At 33.6% G+C, this 20,173-nt stretch overlaps 1 protein-coding gene across 1 annotated transcript in view; it reads right to left on the reverse strand.

Annotated features, from left to right (window-relative positions):
- Window positions 1–20,173, reverse strand: part of DGKH (diacylglycerol kinase, eta) — a 103,676-nt gene that overhangs the window by 20,527 nt on the left and 62,976 nt on the right. Inside the window, exons 13-20 of the mRNA XM_008569201.1 lie at window positions 19,108–19,224; window positions 15,519–15,650; window positions 9,485–9,602; window positions 8,260–8,370; window positions 8,023–8,119; window positions 3,472–3,579; window positions 904–1,017; window positions 508–642 (exon numbers count right to left, since the gene is read on the reverse strand). Coding sequence (XP_008567423.1) covers window positions 508–642; window positions 904–1,017; window positions 3,472–3,579; window positions 8,023–8,119; window positions 8,260–8,370; window positions 9,485–9,602; window positions 15,519–15,650; window positions 19,108–19,224 — 932 coding nt within the window. The remainder of the gene's footprint in view (window positions 1–507; window positions 643–903; window positions 1,018–3,471; window positions 3,580–8,022; window positions 8,120–8,259; window positions 8,371–9,484; window positions 9,603–15,518; window positions 15,651–19,107; window positions 19,225–20,173) is intronic.

The raw sequence follows: 20,173 nt of genomic DNA on the forward strand, positions 1-20,173 counted from the left end.
AGGATGAATAGGTGGAACACAGGGAAATTTTAGAGCAGTGACTCTATCTGTATGATCTGGTAATGGTGGATACGAGTGATTCTACATTGGTCCAAACCCACAGATGGACAACACAAAGAATAATGTAAACTATGGACTTTAGTAATAATAATGTATCAATATTGGCACACCAATTATAACAAACGTGCCACACTAATGCACAATGTTAATAATTGGAGAATTTATGTGTGCATTGGGGGAGGAAGAGGATGTATGTGGGAATATAATTAGAATTCTCTGTACTTTCTGCTCGATTTTTCTGTAAACTTAAAACTGCTCTAAAAAATAAAGCCTATTAATCAAAAAATCTAACTAAATATTTGTTCATATTTTAAAACCACAATGACCTAACTGTCAGATTTAAGAGATAATTTAAATCTTTTTCCTTGTTTTCTACTTTTCATAACAATTAAAGATTTTTATAAAACGACTTGATACATTTCTGGAAGAATGTGTTTTGTTACATACTCTGTCCCTGGTTAGCATCTGAGCTCTGTTTTTGTGCACAATTTTGATAATCCCTGGAGGCTGAACCCATGCTTCACCATCCACCTGCACTGGGACTCCCTCATCACCGAATATGGTGATTTTTACTGTACGGCACTGAAATAAAACAAACAAGTTATTTTAGAGTACAAATCATCCTGAGAAATTGAGACTCAATCTGCATTCAGGCTTGAGTTTTAGTCCATTCTGTGGAATAAAATGTTATGCTTTGCCACTGTTGATGACATAGTAACAAATGACACAACAAAAAAGTCAATACTTTATAGATGAATATCCAGGGTAGGAATCATTTGGAATAGCTTCCCTTAACTTTCCACAGCCCAAGAAGTATAGTCAGGATTGATTAGAGAAACCAACCTGGGCTATTCGATGATGCTGCAGTTTAATGACCCTTGAAACTGCCATTTGCATGCTGTCAAATATCGCAACAACTTCCAGGATCTTGTCATCAAATGATGGTGCAGCAAATATCTGAGAGAAAAAATGCTATTCGATGATGCTGCAGTTTAATGACCCTTGAAACTGCCATTTGCATGCTGTCAAATATTGCAACAACTTCCAGGATCTTGTCATCAAATGATGGTGCAGCAAATATCTGAGAGAAAAAATTATACTATACTTCCACTGAAAGTTTAGGTTATGTGGTACATCAAGCAATGAAAACTCTGCAATATATATATATATAAACTTATAAAAAACAGTAAGCAGGAGAGTAAGTAAATATTATTAGGAAATGATAATCCAAGAAGAAAATCACTGAAGATTGCTTAAAATAAACAAACATGATAAAAAAGAATTTTAAAACCCACAGGAATATAATACTTATATCTCATAAAGCACTCTTTGGACCAGTGAACTAATATATTTTTAAATAATTCAACTTGGTATAAAACATGTTAATTATCTGTTCATACATAACTCAGATATCTTGATAAGATGATGCATGTGATTTTTGGAAATCTAAAAAATCTAAAAGGTGATATAGTTTCATAAGGTTAAAGCTAATGAATATTCAAATTATAATCCAGTTCACTTGGTATATTCTTGGGGAAATCTTTCAAGGTGTTACAAGCAATTTCCATATGTTCTTTATATCTTAATACAACTTTTATTTTTATTTATTTATTTTTTTGGCTGGCCAGTACAGGGATTGAACCCTGGACCTTGTTGTTACACACTTTTTAGGGCATTTGAGTATTTAAAAGCAGAAACCTTAGAGAATAAAAATCGTGTAGGCTTACTTTGCCTTTATGCATTTTTACAAAATTAATTTACTCTAAAATTTTAAATTTAGCCTGTATTTGTCCTTCGTACTCTCTTTTTTACTATATCATAAATAACTGCAACTAAAAAAAAATTCAGTATAAAGTAGTATCCTAATTAAAACTTTCACTGAAAATATCAAAACATGAACTTGCTAACATTGATGATTTCTTATAATTTTTGTTATTGGACTGCCTAGATTTAAACCGTCTCTGCTACCTACTAACTGTGGAAACTCTGCCTCAGCTTTTTCATTGGGAAAATTTAGATTAAAAACATAGGTATTAAATAATGAATGTGAAGCTCTTAGAATACTGTCTGACTACCTAGTAGGTGTTCAGCTTAATTATCTTAATCTCACTGATTTCTCCCCTTCAAAACATTTAATAGTGATGGGCTGACAAAAAAATGTTGACAGCTAGTGTAAGCTTCTATACTTTAATAGGATTGGAATATATTCATATCACAAATATTACAAATACTACCCAATTCATCTTATACTTTAATCTCTTCTTGTCCATTTCAGAGCCCTGAGAAAATGGGTGAGTAGGAACCATTATTTCATAAGCTTCAAATCAAAATCTATGTATGACTCTTCAAATGAATACTGTTATAATGCTTCTCATTTTTATTGCTACATATATGTAAATAATTGTGCCCTCTCTTTTGTTCTTTTTAGAACAATTGCATTTGTGAGGTTGTGTTTTTCTTTTTTAATATAGGAAAGTGTAAAAAGAAAACAAAAATAGCCCTTAACCTTACTGGCCAAATGAGCCTTCTTAATTTTTCTAAAAATAACAACAATAATCATATACAGGTAAGTTTAAAAACTTTAAAATGTACAGAAAGATATTATGGTAGGCAGAATAATGTCCACCTCCCAACCCTAAAAACATCCATGTCCTAATCCTGGAACCTGTGAATATGTTACCTTACATGGCAAAAGAAGCTTTGTATATGTGATGAAATGAAGGACCCTAAGATGGGGAGATTGTTCTGGATGATCTGGGTGGGCCCAATGTAATGACAAGCGTCATTAAAAGTGGAAGAGGGAGGCTGAAGAGCAGATCAGAGTGATGTGATATAAGAAGGATTTAACCTGCCTCTGCTGGCTTTGAAGATGGAGAGAACAATGTGAGCAGCCTGGAGAAGCTAGAAAGGGCAAGGAAATGCATTCTCCCCTAGAGCCTCCGGAAGAAACACAGCCCAGCTGACACCCTGACGTTAGCCCCATGAGACCATGTCAAATCTCTATCATACAGAACCGTAAGATGATAAATGTGTGTTAAATTGCTAAATTTGTATTAATTTGTTATAGCAGCAACAGAAAACTAATACAGGTCTGAAATTAAAAACTACAAACTTCCTTTCTTTATCGCCTAAATCTACTTTTCAAAAGTAGATTCTTTTGTGTTCATCCAGAAAATTGTCACCTACATCCCAAGCTATGCATATCTGTATATTTAACATGAGAAATTTTAGAGCATATCCAGGAGAGACTGTTCAAATAAAATCTTAAACAAATCTATTCTACCCTTTCACCTTTCCAATGTAAAACATTCCAGCGTGAAATTAATATTAAAAAGTACATTTAAAAAAGCAAGGTATTCCAGTGATTTAATTATTTTTGAGGAAACAAACTACTCCTATTAGGCTACTTACATCGTCCTCTTTGGTGCCACCCCAGAAGTTAGTGCCTCCGGCATAGCTGGGGATGTTCAAAACAGCTATGCCTTGCAAACTGGGGAGAGGAATATACTGCCCATCACACTGTAAGGTAAAAAACTCAGAGGTTAGACAAAAAGAACAAAAACACTGTTTGAAACATACTAAAATACCAAAGGGCGATGGAGCAAAGTGTGTTGGTAAGGTTTGCTCTCCTGTACATATACACTCCTACGCAGTACAAAGGCTTTTACCTTATTTTTTTAATCAAAAAAAATTAAAAAGTGTAAGTAACTGCAGCAGAAGCTGTTACAGAAAACTATATTTCTTAAAAAATGTTTTCCCTCTTCTTTTCTCCAAAATCAGGCCATAGTTTTCTTGAGTCCTGTCAGGCCACTTATGACATTCTCACTCCTGTCATGACCCTCTCTCTGCTTAATTGAAGCATGCTTTTGAAAGCAGGCTCTGTAAAGGCAGACTCTGGTCCTAGCCGGCTCATCTAGCACTCTCACAGCCCCTGATCTATTATTGCCAGTGCTCCGTACCTACCTGGTGACTGGCTAAACTCAAAACAGTTTTTCAAGTAGTCAGAACCAAAGCCAAACAAAAAAACATGCATGTCAGAAAGTGCCTTACTTTCCTCCTTGCCTTCAAATTAATCACTTAAATGAAAATTAAACTACCAATTAAATGAAAAAAAAGATATGATTAGTGAATTAATTATACATAACATGTAAATAAATTCTTATTAAGTGTAGAAGCAGAATTGTTACCTTTTCATAAATGTTATTTCTTAAATCAATTTCTTGAATTAATGTTGTTTGCTTCATTTTATCTATTAATTCCTTGATAAAGCCTAATTAGCTATCAAGGAGACAATCAGTTAAGGAACTGACATTTTATTTATTTATTTATTTATTTTATTTATTTATTTTTTTGTCTTTTTGTCTTTTTCCGTGTCCGGCAACGGATTGCAACCCTCAGTGTTGCCCCCGTACCGGACCAGGGACCGGCAACGGGATCGCAACCCTCGGCGTTGCTCCCGCGCCTTGCTCAGCCAGCGAGTGGGAACCGGTCTGTATGTGGGATCCAAACCCTCGGGTGGGAGCGCCGCCGCGCTTCCCAAGCGGCGCACTATCCAGTGCGCCACCGGGCCGGCCCAGGAACTGACATTTTAAAAATACTGAAGAAAAGTGATCATAATTATGTCATAAATTTTATGATGACCATTTTAATATTTTAATCAACATTTACACAGAACCACTTAACATTTTTCTAAATGAACATTTAATCCAATGAAATGATTTAAGCCTTCATTTTATAAAAGAGCCTGCAGATGTCAGATTTAAATAGATGTTACATTTTCACTAAACAATTCTTATATTAAAAAAAAAATTAACATAACTCCATAAAAATTGCATTTCAATGCACAATCAAATGATCTTCAACCTTTAGAACAAATGAGAATCCAGTTTGAATAATCTACTTTAATAACTGAGATTTTATATACGATTTAACACCACGTTTTTTACAATTATTTACTTTTTCATGAAAACACACTGTTAACCATTAGACATGTTGAGTATTTCATATTAAAAGGTCCACAGTGTACCCTAGCACCTGGGGCCATGCCACAACAAAACAGGGAAAGGAAAACTTATCAAGCAAAAAGATAAGAGTTGTTTTGCCAAGGACTGTCACTAGTGAAGGGATCTCTTTGGGAAGAGCTTCCCAAGTCATAGGTGTCTCTTCTCCAACTATTTCCCTAGTGAACCATCTTCAGGGAAATTAATTTTAGGACAATATAGGCCTTCCATGGTCCTTAGGAGGAGGTGTTTTCTTTGTGTACTTTTAACTATGGCTAAGAATTCCCTACTTCTACTTTATTTTATAATATGTTATTTTATAACATTTTATATTAACATGTTTTTATCTTGTTTTATTAATTTTATTTTCCTTTTTTATCATTTAATGTATACTCAGACTTCTATATCAAGGGTTCTTGCTCTCACTTTCTCTGTTCTGCCATTCTCACCAGGTGACACCCTGCACTGCTGTAAGGGTCACCTCACCAGATGTGTTCCCTGGACTTCCCAGCCTCTGAAACTAGGCGAACAGATGAATTCCTTTCTTGGAACCTACATTCTGAACTCCTGCTTTGAAATTCCTTCTACAAAGAACACAACAGCTTTGATTTTAAACTAGCTATTCCAGTAGTAGTCTCAACAGTGCCACCCAGCAAAGGATTCCTTAAATTTGAAGGACAGAATGTCCCAGCTGTTGGTAACAGAGAAAACTGCTGAGAGCTGGTGTGGCCGAAGACGTGGGCAGGGGGCCCCCACACTCCTCCTGGCAGATGAGCCAGGGGCACTGCCAGCCACCTTGCCACACCTTCCACTGACCTCTGGCCATTTGCCATGAGTCCAAGGCACCTGAGGCCTCAGTCACCCAGGGACTCTCCATCTCCCATTCTGGGACTCTCCAGGCCTGCCTCTGCCCCTACAGATTTGGCCCCTCAGAGCAGGTGGGGTGTGGTCCAAGGCAAAAGGGCCCTCAGTGCTGCAGCCCATTCCCAACCTTTGCTGCCCCTCCTGCCCCAGCCACCCAAGTTGTGTGTGATATCTAACAGCAGAAGAGCAAACCACATGGCTTTTCTAAAGACAAAAACAAAACAAAACAGTTTTTAACTTGAGGTTCAAAAACCAGGCATCCAAGGATAGATTCGGGGGGATCTTGACGGTAGAAACATATCTCTTTATGTTCACTAATCTCTGAAATTCAGTGTAGGTAACAAACCAGGCATTAGCAATACCTGTCACTTCATCATTAATAGATACATAAACATTTTTGTATCACATTATAGATGTTTCCAATATCCTATATCATCATTTATGTTCACCACTTTTAGTTTATGGTATTTATTAGACATGCCATTAGATTTTTATTTAACGTGGTAATGATGAAACACATATATTACTCTTTAATAACTTAAAAAATATTTTGTTAGTGTATTGTAATATTATTGGTTTCTTTTGTAAGTCTATGTATTTTATATAATGCATTTAAAAACAATATTCTGAGAAGGGGTCTATAGTTCTACCAGAATGCCAAAGGGATTGACAGCTGAAAAAAGATTAGGAACTTTTAAAATGGAGACTAAAAAGCAGCTGTGTACGTAAGATGTCTTGTTCAAAATTTGGACCACCAGTTGAAGAGGCAACAAATCCTATTTTTGAAGAGCTGAGGCTCTTCCAGGAACTAAGACCATCCAGTCATTAGGATTCCAGATAGTTCCCTAAACCTTAAAAACGGCCCCTATGAGGCTAGATCACAGTACTTATCAAATTATGCTGAAATGATCATTCACCTATCCATTTCTCCCGCAAGACAGGGTCAGGTACTGTGCTAAACACTGGGATAACAAAGATGAACTCAACCTCCTACCTGTCCTTAAGGAGTGTGGCGCACCAGGAGATATGGGTTAGAAAAGGAATGATTATAATAAAATACACAGGAGGACACCTAAGTTGACATGGGGATGAGCTGTCAAGGATAGCATTTACAAAATGTGAACCTTCCTAATTTTGTGCCTTTCCATCCAGTAATGTCTACCTTAATTTTACAAGCAATGGTAAATTAAACCAGCTAATCATGTAATTGTGTTTTTAGAGTGGGAGGTATAATAGGCTAATCTTCCCTAGGACATGTAGCTGATAATGAATGAACAAGCCGGGCACCTCTTAAGTCTACATTCCAGTATTGAGATAACACCTAAAATAATAATGCTCTGTTTAATTTATTGAGCTGTAGACTTAAGGTTTGTATGCTTTTCTGTATGTATGATACACTTTTAATTAAATACATTTTTTAATTAAAAATATCCAGTTATAAAAAGATATGATAGGAAAGACATGCCTATCAGTATAAACAGTGAGCCCTGGACCAAGCAAGAGTAAAGGAAAATAAAAGTCACAGAAATTAATGGGCTTTTCAGAGCCATGTCCCCAAATCTTCTTTTTTCTGTTATTGGAGGAGATTAAATAACTTTTGCTATTCTTAATTCCCTATTTAAATTAGTGAAAAGTACAAAAAAATTTAAATGCTCAAAATCTCCTCTTTTTTTTTACTGACTTGTTATAAGTAATTGGAACAAAAATATATACACTTAAATTAAAAGATTCTATTTATTAATGTTATTTTCAAGGATTTGTGAAACTTTGGGCATTGCAGAATTGGGTCAGAATTTGGAAACTTAAATGAGAAAATCTATTAAAAACCCTATCCTATACATGCACTGCTGTGGCTCCACCTTTTCATGGGGCACCACCCCTCCATACTAGCCCCAACTTCAGGAGCTAATACAAGGATAGTTAACTGTCATTCAGTGTCTATACTTCCATTAGTATAAAGTTGACACTCACTTCCATTTTTTCCCTTTTAAGTATTTGATCACTAATCAAGAGGAATTTAGGTCGAATTGCATCCACAACTGAAATTATTTTTCAAAGTACAATAATCTGAAATGTCTTTACTTCAAGATGAACTTACCTCAAGTTGAACCCTTTGTTCTAAATTCTTGTACGATCTCTGTAATAACTCCCGAGTTCCAAGGACTCCATACCACATCAAATTTTTAGTTCGGCTCCTGAAAATAAATGTTGGCAGGCAATTTCAGGAAATTTTATTTATTTACCCCTTGAAGGCAGAGCAAGCAAAAGATATAATTAATGAAATTAAAGTAAAATTGCCTTCATGTAATAAGATTATTACTATTACCCAAATTACCTGCATTTTTCAGGGTGCTCCTCTCTTTTATTATTAAATTCTAATGAAATTTTTGCATCTAATCCAATCCCAAAGTAATTGTTCATGACACATTTTTCTGAATATCCATCTCTATAATAACAAGGAAAACTACATGAAAGTCAATTTCAGGTTCATTACAGCAATTACAATTTGTACACAAAATAGCACTTAAAACCATTTAAACTTCCATTCCTTACAGACTTAGCAGGAATCACTTCCTATTTATATGCCATGTGTACAACGATGATACATGTGTACAATTTTTGGTACATGTGATATAAAGGGATGGTGAGAAAGCAAAGCAGAGACAGTTATGGTTTGGCTTTTCTATTAACTATAAAATCTTAGTTCTTCTATCTCCTACATGAGTTCCTCACAACACAGACAAATGAGGATGATTATGGGGAGCCTGTTAGCAGGTGCCAATACTTCTCTATTTTTGATGATTAGAAAGTCTCCTCGTTAACTTCTACTCAATGAAGAAATATTTACTGAGCAAAAAACTACTATATGGGGAGCCTGTTAGCAGGTGCCAATACTTCTCTATTTTTGATGATTAGAAAGTCTCCTCATTAACTTCTACTCAATGAAGAAATATTTACTGAGCAAAAAACTACTAGTTCTAATCCATTCTTCTAGGTGTTCTGGGAAGTTTAAAATGTGGTACTGTCCTTGAGGAATGTCATTACAGAAGTGAGATATAACAGAAGTGATATTAAAAATGGAAGTAAAAGGAAGTATATTTTGGACTCCCAAATTTTTTTTTTAGGAGTTTTGAGAGGGAAGAGAACAATGTGGGCCATAAGTGTCCCAAAATAAGTAAACCCAGAAGCTAGATGTGGAAAGATGACAGATTTAGCAAGACTGAGAAAAAAGAGGTGAAGGGAATAGTATAAATACAGTATGAAGTACCACACTGAGTGAGATATTCCAGGGAAACTGAGTAGAGCTGTATCTTCCTTTGCCAGAGTGTTGCTCTCACAAAGAATAGCCTGGAAAGGGACCTACCACAGGGACAGACCACGGAGTTCACTAAGTTTCAAAGGGCTCAATGTGCTGCTCATCATTATCAACTTTTGACATTTTCTGATCATCCTTTTTGTATATGGAACAAAATTTATTGCAATACATTTGAAATCTTACAACTCATATAACACCAAAACAAGAAAAGACAAACAAAATACTTGCAAAAGCATTTTCTTACACTGAATCTGGATCTGGGTCAATAAATGGTGTTGCCCCAAAAGGATCAATATTTGCTAGTAACATTTTGTTGATGATAGAGCTCCCAGCAATTGAGGCAGCTAGTCCTGCTCTTAAACCTGGACAGAAAAATAGATACAGGATCACATGTTAAGGAAAAAAAGAGAAAGAACCAGTCCACTCGTGCCCAATCTTAAAAATCTTACTCCCAAAACATGGTTTTCAGTACCTACTTTTCTGATAAATCAAAACTAAGAAGTATGACATTTGTGAATACAAGGTTTTTGATACTACCAAGGATCTATATATTGTCGTAAAGAATTAAGGAGATAAGGACATAAAGAGGAGTTGCTTCGTGACATTTTCTCATTTACGATCCTAATAATTCTATAACTTCAACAGATACACATTACTTCCTTTGATACAGCAAATAAAGTATTAAATCTGTAAGGAATTTACAATAATGGCTGAATTACCCAAAATATCATGGGGTTATCACTTCCACATTCTCAAAGTATAGGTAACAGTAATTTAAAAGGTTAAGAGATGTATTAAGGCAGAAACTCAGTTTTAGTGTCAAGGATGAATAGTAAAATATTAAATGTAAATATTTATGAATTTTGGAAGCATACAGTATTTTTTTTTTCCTTTTTTTCTTTTTTTTTTTTTTTTTTGTGACCAGCAACGGATCGCAACCCTCAGTGTCGCGCCCGTACCGGACCGGGACCGGCAATGGGATCGCAACCCTCGGTGTTGCGCCTGCACCTCGCTCAGCCAGTGAGCGGCCGGTCTGTATGTGGGATCTGAACCCTCGGCGGGAGCGCTGCCACGCTCCCAAGCGGTGCACTGTAGCAGGGCGCCACCGAGCCGGCCCCGGAAGCATACAGTATTGAATATAAAAAAGGAAGCATCCATCTTACTTCTGAGTATGCAAAGCTTCAAATTTATTTCAACATGCTTTCCACCAACTAATTATGGTATTCAAATGAATGAACTTTATGATACACTCAACCCAACATAAAGGCTAGAAATACTAAAGTCTAGAAAGAAAACAAAGTAATAGGGGCCTAAGGGAACAAATGAAGGACAGAATCATGAAGAAAAATATGTCATACAATTGAGAAACACTAGGAAATTAGAAATTTATCAAACATTACTTTCCTCAACAATGTGTTCTTGTTAGAGGATTATTATTATTCATTATTTTAACTAATAACGTTTAGCTGATTATCAAATAGTCAAGATGAGTTTTATTTTCACTTAATTTCATAGTTTTGAATATGCTAAGGCATATTTTGCCAATTTCCTTTATGTCCAAATGAGTAAAAAAAACAAACAAACAAGACAATAGATCTGGTGAGAATAAAGAACAATTTAGAGAGTTGAAGAGCCATATTCCAGGTGCTGCATAGAAAAGTATATTTTCTAAAATGTTTTAAGGTTAGCCATATTTACAGATTCAGCCCAGATGGGTCATTTCAGGGTTCATAGTTGGAATAGAAACATGATCTCTAGACCCAGAAGCCTTTTCAGGAACAGGCATGTTTCCAATTTACCTTTTTTTCTTTTAATATTGTTATTGTCATATAATTCACCTTTTTAAAATTTTTAAATAACGTAGTTGTTTGTAGTACATACATGAAGTTGTGCAACCATCACCACTATCTAACTCTAGAACTTTTTTATTACCTCCAAAAGAAACCCCATACCCATTTTTCCATCCCCCCACTCCCCACACACCCCCAGTCCCCTGGCAATGGCTAATCTACTTTCTGTCTTTATGGATTTGACTATTTTACACATTTCATATCAATAAAATCATACAACATTTGGCTTTTATGTTAATCTTTCACTTGGCATAATGTTTTCAAGGTTAATCATGTTGTAGCATGTGTCAGTGCTTCATTCTTTTTAATGGCTGAATAATATTCCATTGTATGGATATACCCCTTTTTGTTTATCCTTTCAACTGATGGATATTTCAACTGATGTTTACACTTTGGGGCTATTGTGAATGCTGCTATAAATAGTCATATACAAGTTTTTGTGTAGAAATATATTTTCAGTTCTCTTGGGTATATACCTAATATCAGAACTGCTGGGTTATATGTTAACTCTATGTTTAACTTTTTGAGAAACTGTTTTTCAAAAGGGCTGCACCATTTTATATTCCTACCAGCAATGTATGAAAGTTCCAATTGCTTTACATCCTTGCCAATATTTATTACCTGTCTTTTGTGATCATAGCCATCCCAGTAGCATAAAAGAACACCTAATTGTGGCTTTGATTTGTATTTCCTTGATGACTAATATTGAGCATCTTTTCATGTACTTATTAGCTATTTGTATATCTTCTTTGGGAAAATGTCTATTTAGATCCCTTTTTCATTTTATAATTGTGATGTTTTTCTTTTTATTGTTGAATGTTAGGAGTTCTTTATATATTCTGAATACTAGTCACTTATCACACACATTATTTGCAAATTATTGAGTCGTCATTTAACTTTTGTAATAATGTCCATTGAATCACAAAAACCTTTAATTTTGATGAAGTCCAATTTATCTATTTCTTTCCTTTGTCACTTGTGCTTTTTGTCATATCTAAGAAACCATTGCCTAGTCCTAGAATATTTACACCTCTGTTGCATTTTTGATAGTTTTATAGTTTTAACTCTTACATTTAAATCTTTTATCCATAATGAGTTAATTTTTATATATGATGTGAGCTAGGGGTCCAATTTCATCCTTTGCATGTGGATATCTAGTTATTACCAGTATCACTGGTTGAAAAGACTATTCTTTCTCCATTTAATTGTTTTAGCACACTTGTTGAAAATTAACTGAGCATAAACATAGGAGTTTATTTCTGGACTCTCAATTCTATTCCATTGATTTATATGACTGTTCCTATGGCAGCATCCTGCAGTCTTGATTACTGTGCTTTGTAGTAAGTTCTGAAACTGCAAAATGTATGTCCTCCAATTTTGTTCTTCATTTTTCAAGATTGTTTTGGCTATTCTGGGTCTTTTGCACTGCTATATGAATTTTAAGTTCAGCTTGCCAATTTCTGCAAAAACTCCAATTGGGACTTTAACAGGGATTGTGTAAAATCTGTAGTTCAATTTGAGGAGTACTGCCATTACAATGATCTTCAGTCTTCCAACCCATGAACACAAGTGTCTTTCCATTTAGTTAGGTCTTCTTTAATTTCTTTCAGCAATGTTTTGTAGTTTTCAGTGTTCAAGTCTTTTACTTTCTTGGTTAAATTTATTCCTAAGTATTTTATTATTCTTGATGCTATTGTAAATGGAATTATTTTCTTAATTTCATGTTCAGATTGTTCATTTCTAATGTAGAGAAATGCAGTTAACTTTTATATATTGGTCTTTTACCCTGCAACCTTACTGTACTCAATTTATTAGCTCTAATACTTTGAGATATATGTGTGCGTATCTGTGTATATTCCTTAGGATTTTCTACATGCAATATCAGTCTGTGAAGGTACATAGCTTTACTTCTTCCTTTCCAATTTAGATGCCTTTAATTCTTTTTATTTTGCCTAATTTCCCAGGCTGGAACCTCCAGTACAATGTTGAATAGAAGAGGCAAGAGTGGACATCCTTGTCTTGTTCCTTCTTTTAGGGAGAAATCTCTCAGCCTTTCACCATTAAGTATGATGTTAGTGTGGGTTTCTCATAGATGCCCTTTATCAGGTTGAAGAAATTCCTTCTGTTCCTAGTTTGTTGAGTGTTTTTATGATAAGAAAGTTTGGATTTTTAAAAATGCTTTTTTTTTGAGTCTATTGAGATGATTGTATGGTTTTTGTCATTTACCTTATTACTATGGTACATTACATATTTTGATTTCCATATGTTGAATCAACCTTGTGTTACTGGGATAACACCCACTTGGTCATGGTGTATATATCTTTTGAAAATGTTGTTAGTTCACTTAGCTAGTGCTTTGTTGGGGATTTCTGTGTCAATATTCATAAAAAATATTGATCTGTAGTTTTCTTTTCTTGTAATGTCTTTTATCTGGATGTGGTATCAGGGTAATACCGGCCTTCTTTGAATGAGTTGGAAAGTATTTCTTCCTCTTCTATTTTTTGGAAAAGTTTGTAAAGGACTGGTGTTAATTCTTTTTTAAACATTTGGTAGAATTCATCAGTGATAATACAATTTCGATTGGGCATTTTTTTATAGAAAGTTTTTTGATTACTAATTCAATGTCTTTACTTGTTTTAGGAATGGTCAAATTTTCTACATCTTGAATCAGTTTTGCTTAGTTCATGCATTTCTAGGTATTTGTCCATTTCATCCAGGTTATCTAATTTGTTGGCATGTAATATTTTATAGCTTTCCCTTATAATCCTTTCTGTTTCTGTAAGGTCCATAATGATGTCTCCTCCATTCCTGATTTTTGTAATTTGAATCTCCTCTTATTTTCTTGGTCAGTCTAGCTAAATGTTTGTCTATTTTATTCAGCTTTTCATAGAATGGACTTTTGGTTCTGTTCATATTTTGTATTGTTTTTCTATTTTCCGTTTTATTTATTTTTACTCTAATCTTTATTACTTCCTTTCTCCTGTTTGTCTTGTATTTAGTTCACTCTTCTTTTTCTAGTTTATTAAAGTAAAGAGTTAGGTTATTGATTTGAGATCTTTCTACTTTTTCAATCTATGCATTTACAGCTATAAATTTCACTCTCGGGACATTTCAGCTATATCACATAAGTTTTATTACGGAGTATTTTTGTTTTCACTCATCTCATTTTCTAATTTCCCTTGTAATTTTTTCCTTGGCCCACATATTTGTGCATTTCCCAAACTTCATTTTGTTATTGATTTCTAATCATTCCATTGTGGTCAGAGAATATACTCTGTATGATTTCAATCCTTATAAATTTATCGAGAATTGTTTTAAAGCCTAATATATGGTCTGTCCTGGAGAATGTTCTATTCACACTTGAGAAGAATGTATATTCTGCTCTTGTTAGGTGGAGTGTTCTTTAGACATCTATTAGGTCTAGTCGTTTAATGTATTTTTCAAGTATTCTGTTTCCTTGTTGACCTTCTGTCTAGTTGTTCTATTCATTATTGAAAGTGAGGTACTAAAGCCTCCAATTATTATTATTGAATTGTGACTCATCTTTAAAAAGAACTTGCAGGATACACTTATTTTCAGGGTCTAACTTGGATTCAATCTACTGTAAATGAATCAGGAAAGTTTTCAGTAAGTCAAAAAACTGGTATTTAGGGGCCGGCCCGGTGGTGCACTGGAGAGTGCGCTGCTTGGGAGCGTGGCGGCGCTCCCGCTGAGGGTTCGGATCCCATGTGGAGACCGGTTCCTGCTCACTGGCTGAGCGTGGTGCGGGCGCAACACCGAGGGTTGCGATCCCGTTGCCGGTCCCCGGTACGGGTGCGACACCGAGGGTTGCAATCCCGTTACTGGTCAGTAAAAAAGACAAAAAGGAAAACAACAACAACAACAACAAAAAAAACAACTGGTATTTAAGAGGGCCTCTAAGACATCTATATTTTCTTCCATCTTCTGTCCCACAGTCCTTTGGTTTCCACTAATGCTAATGCCAAGGTAAATGCATTTTATCAGGGCTGAAATAGATGCCTCAGATGTTCAGAACTGAACCAGTATCACTAGTCTAAAAATGACTACAGAGAGACTTGAGACTTAAAACCAAAAGGAAAGCAGTGGAGATACTTAAGAGGTAGTAGAATATAAAATCATATTTACTTTGGGTACTTAATAAATGCAAATTTCTGAACTTTGTTCTAGAAATACTGAATCATAATTTCTCAGGGCAGGGCCCAGAAACGTGTATTTTAATACTTCCTTGGCAATTGTTATACACAGAAGAATCTAAGGACCTAGATTCCGGCTGATAAGTGTACCAAGAACATTGTCCTAAAGGAATTTTTACCTTTAAGAATATATTTCTATAGTTCATGAAAATGAGTACTTATACATTTCCACAGAAATACTTAAAAATATACCATGTTTCAGAATCTGTACTACCTGGGCAGATTATTCTGGTGTTGAGCACAGGGAGATTTTCTTTGCTGGCTGCCATAGCTGGACCAGAGACAGAATCAGTTTGGGCATGGCCACGACTTGCCCGGGCATCTGGAGACCGAGGTGCAGTTTTAACTGTTGGCAGAAACTCCAGATTAAAAAAAGATAACAATAAAGTTATAAAACTAAGCAAGCCTCTATAAATTTAAGACATAAAATAATTGAATAGTTGTTTAAATAAATCGGTGGAACTGAAAATATTGTGCTTGCTTGTTCTTTACCATTTTGTTTTCATTTTCTCGAGACTTATGTGGAAGGAATCTGCCACAGATAGATGTCTTGATCTCTCATCTCAGATGGAGATCAATAGAAGACAGCTGTCTACCATAATTAAAGGTCAGCAACACTCATAATTTGAATGTGATCAACCCACACTTAAAGATGAATGACATTTTGAAGCCTGATTTTTAAAAATAGAACATACGTTGTAATGTATACTACCAATGTAAACCTTTTCTTATAAATATTGAGTAAATGATCAAATTTAATTAATGTAATCTCAGAGCTAACATGTGAAACATGGGTTAAAATTGTCTTCTGTAAATGTAAGGAAAAATATCATTCATTTTTCAATTGAAACCCATACGATTTTCCTGCATTTCTTAATTAATTTATTCAAAAGGATGATTTGCCCAAAACAGTTGTATTATGTTTTTAGAAAAGCTCAATATGTTTTCAAAATTATTCCAAAACATAATTACTCTCAAAATAAACAACAAAAAAGAAAGATTTAGTTCTATCTAAACTGAGGCAATTTAATGGAGAGCAAATAGTACCTTTAACTAATTTAGGAGTTATTGGCAGGTATTAAAAAAAAAACAGTAATCCTCAAACTCAATTTTAAAATACTCTAAACGCAATTATCTTCACTCTCTCTAAAACTAATTACAAACTAACTATATTAATCTTACACTCTATTCTCTCTGTTTAAAAACAGTTGCACTAAAGAAAAGTAACAGAACAGCCACTCTTCTTTTTTCTTTCTCTTTTTTTGATAGATGGGACTCCCGCAGCTAATTTCTAATAAAAACAACTTTTTGATGTTCATCGCCAATAAAAAACAGAGAGCGTACTAATGACTAAGATTGATGTTCCCTTGCAGGTAACTAAATTAATGTTTCATGTTTCTTCTTAAATGAAGAATCTCATTGATCATATTAATATACTGTATTTCTCATATCTCAGAGAAATGAATTTAATAATAATACAATGTGTGCTTCAAAAAAATGGTTATTCAATACAGAAACACTTCTATTGTGACTGATTCGCAATGAGTTGGATTACAAGCCAAAATTAAGATCAAATACTGTACCACTAAAGACTTTTCTAAATTTATGCCTACTTCAACATCAATATGTGTGGCACTGTATCTGTATTTCTTAGTTTCCTTTACAGACTACAATGGAAGTGGAGAGTTTATGAGAGTATGGTAAGGTGGGATGAGAGCTGGTTGGAAAACCATTAGCAACCTATTGAAAAACCAACCCTCCAAAGACAGCAATTACCTTATGGGGAATTACCAAACAGCATACTTACTGTAAGGATGCCATTGTCAGCCCTGCTTTAGTCAATGTTTTTTAATGGATGAAAACATCTAAGGCCTGTTTATCAAATTCATAGTTGAAATAAACTTGAGATGACAGAATCAAGCTTCAAAAGATTTTCACAGGATAAAATGACAGATCCAAATAAAAAAGATAAAAGTTCATAGGGATGAGTGCAAACAATTATAATTAGGATTTTTTTAAAAAAGAGAAATCTTGGCTAGTGTTTGCAACATCAAAAATGTCCAGAATGGGTAGTATATGGGTACAAATGACACTACAGAAAATATCTGCAGAATTTTGTTCAAAATGAGACATCACATTTTGAAATAAACACTGGCCAAATAGATGCAACCAGAAAAACAAAAGGTCTATAATCATCAAGCTAAAGACTGGTAGAGGAACTCAGAGCAGATCATCTGGAAAAGAAGACATAAGGTGTGAGAAGGGGATATGTTGCCATTAAAGTTGTTTTCAGTGTCACTTAATGGCTGCCATGTGGAAAAAGAGTAAGCTATAGCTCTAGAGGCAGAGTCATCTTCAATACAGCAAAATGATGTGTGTGCAACTGCTTTTTAAATTACCCATAAACACTACATAAATGCCAGTAGTTGTCACTGTCAACATTATCATACATAAAACCTAATAATTACTGCAACCATGGGTAGAAATTTAAGGAAGAAAATAGACAGCTCAGTATAAAGAAAACTTTCTAGCAATTAGAACTGATCGTAAGAGTGAAATGTACTGAAAGTGACTAGTCCAATGACCATTGTCAATGACCATTCTAGGACATGCCTGCATTGGATTGTATGCTGAACATGTGAGGTCTAATTCCAGAGTCTTTAAGAGTTTTAAATGCAATCAAGGAATATTCTCTCAAAGTTAATGTAATTAGCAGTGGCAGCAGTAGTAGCAATAATAATAATAAACACTCATTAAAGCACTACATACTGAGTCTTTAAGAGTTTTAAATGCAATCAAGGAATATTCTCTCAAAGTTAATGTAATTAGCAGCGGCAGCAGTAGTAGCAATAATAATAATAAACACTCATTAAAGCACTACATACCAGACACTATTCTAGGCACTTTACATAGTAATTTATTTAACCTTCACAACAACCCAATGAAATAGGTACATTATTATCCCCATTTTACAGATGAGGAAACCACAGACAGGTTAAGTAATCTGCCAAAGTTTTTATGTAATAAAAGTAAAAGCAAAAATTTAATGACAGCAAACAGTTCTAATCGTGTTGATTTTTCATGAGTACCATGTATTTATTTTCATATTATTTTCTCATTTTCCTTAATATTTTAACTTCTGTTTTGTTTTATTCCAGTAAATTATAAACTTTTCCCTTAGGCAATACAAAATATTAAAAGTATAAGTTCATCTTCAGTTAAAACCTAAAAGGTAAAGAAATAGCTAACATTCTTCAAGCAATTACATATTAATTTCCTGGAAAAAACAATTTCAGTAAAGTAGGTGTCCTGTGATTTTAAAGCTTAATTTAGTAATAAGAACTATCAACCTAGAAGATTGATCCAATGGAATTCAAGAGACTGCTGAATCATTAAATACCAAATTTTGTGCATTTGGAGCCTGCAGCTTTTCTAAAACTTTCAACGTAATCTGTGTGCTAAAATAGATTAAAATTGGATAATTTAAATATTTCTTCTCTTTCTTCAGGAAAACTAAGCTATTTAACCATCCTTATTACTAACCAGTCCCATACTACTTAATTTATTATTATGGTCTACAGATTACATGATGAGAGAGAGACATGACAGTATTTGAAAATAGTCTAAATAATCTGTAACCTTTAATATTTTACCATTCATGAACATCTAAGTTTTAACTTCCAAAAAGCCTTTTCGAAAATATAAATACAAATAGTTTATTTCAACCTGATAATCCTTTCGAAAACTAAAAGTGAAACTACGTTTTGTTTAATTCCAAAATAATTTTATCATAGTTTTCTTACCAGTTAATGACTCTTTTGTATCTTCATCTTTAGATTCTTCTTTAGATTCATCTGTGCTATCGTAATCAGATGACTGATTAACTGGTTCACAGGAATGAACGGCTTGATCGTCCATGACTTTAAGTAGAAAAAGAGAAATATGTTTGGATAAATAAAAATAAAATGCATCAATATTAAGATATGCTCAGGAAAATTGAAATATATACCAAAAGAAATTCCATATTTACAAATAAACACTATTTAGCAATAAATTTGGGGGTGATATCTGTAAGTACTAGAGATTATGAAACTAAATAAAGTTGTTAAAATTATATTTTTATCAGAATAAAAAATAAAATATAAGAATTTTATTTATTTTTTTTTTTATTATTAGAAAAAGAGAAATATGTTTGGATAAATAAAAATAAAATGCATCAATATTAAGATATGCTCAGGAAAATTGAAATATATACCAAAAGAAATTCCATATTTACAAATAAACACTATTTAGCAATAAATTTGGGGGTGATATCTGTAAGTACTAGAGATTATGAAACTAAATAAAGTTGTTAAAATTATATTTTTATCAGAATAAAAAATAAAATATAAGAATTTTAGAGAAGGAAATAAGTCCAATTACAAGTTAAAAAGGGGTTTTTGAATATTAATTGTTCATATTAAAATTAACTTTTAGTCTACTACTAAAATTCTAAGAGAAATATATACATTATATTAATATAAAAAATGAAAATATAGGCAGAGCTTTTATAAGCTTTTAATAAAGCAACAAAACATTTAGGAAATTAATGTTAAAGAATATTTTCTATATTTTCCAAGTAGTTTACAGGTTTAATTTTCTTTAAGAATTCAACAGATTCCAATTAAGTGAAATACATTTAAAATTTTAGAAATGTTATTTAAACTAATTTTCTATTTTAGATAGAATAGAAATGTCTCAACTTATATCTGAGATTTTATTTTATGTATCATTAGTATGCTGATCCTTATACTAAAACAATAAATAGGACTAAGCACAGATTTCATTTTAATGGCTTTATCTTCTATCTTATCTTAAAAAAAAATTTTT

Source organism: Galeopterus variegatus, unplaced genomic scaffold, assembly GCF_000696425.1.
Source record: "Galeopterus variegatus unplaced genomic scaffold, G_variegatus-3.0.2 Scaffold476, whole genome shotgun sequence".
NCBI classification, from domain to species: Eukaryota; Metazoa; Chordata; class Mammalia; order Dermoptera; family Cynocephalidae; genus Galeopterus; species Galeopterus variegatus.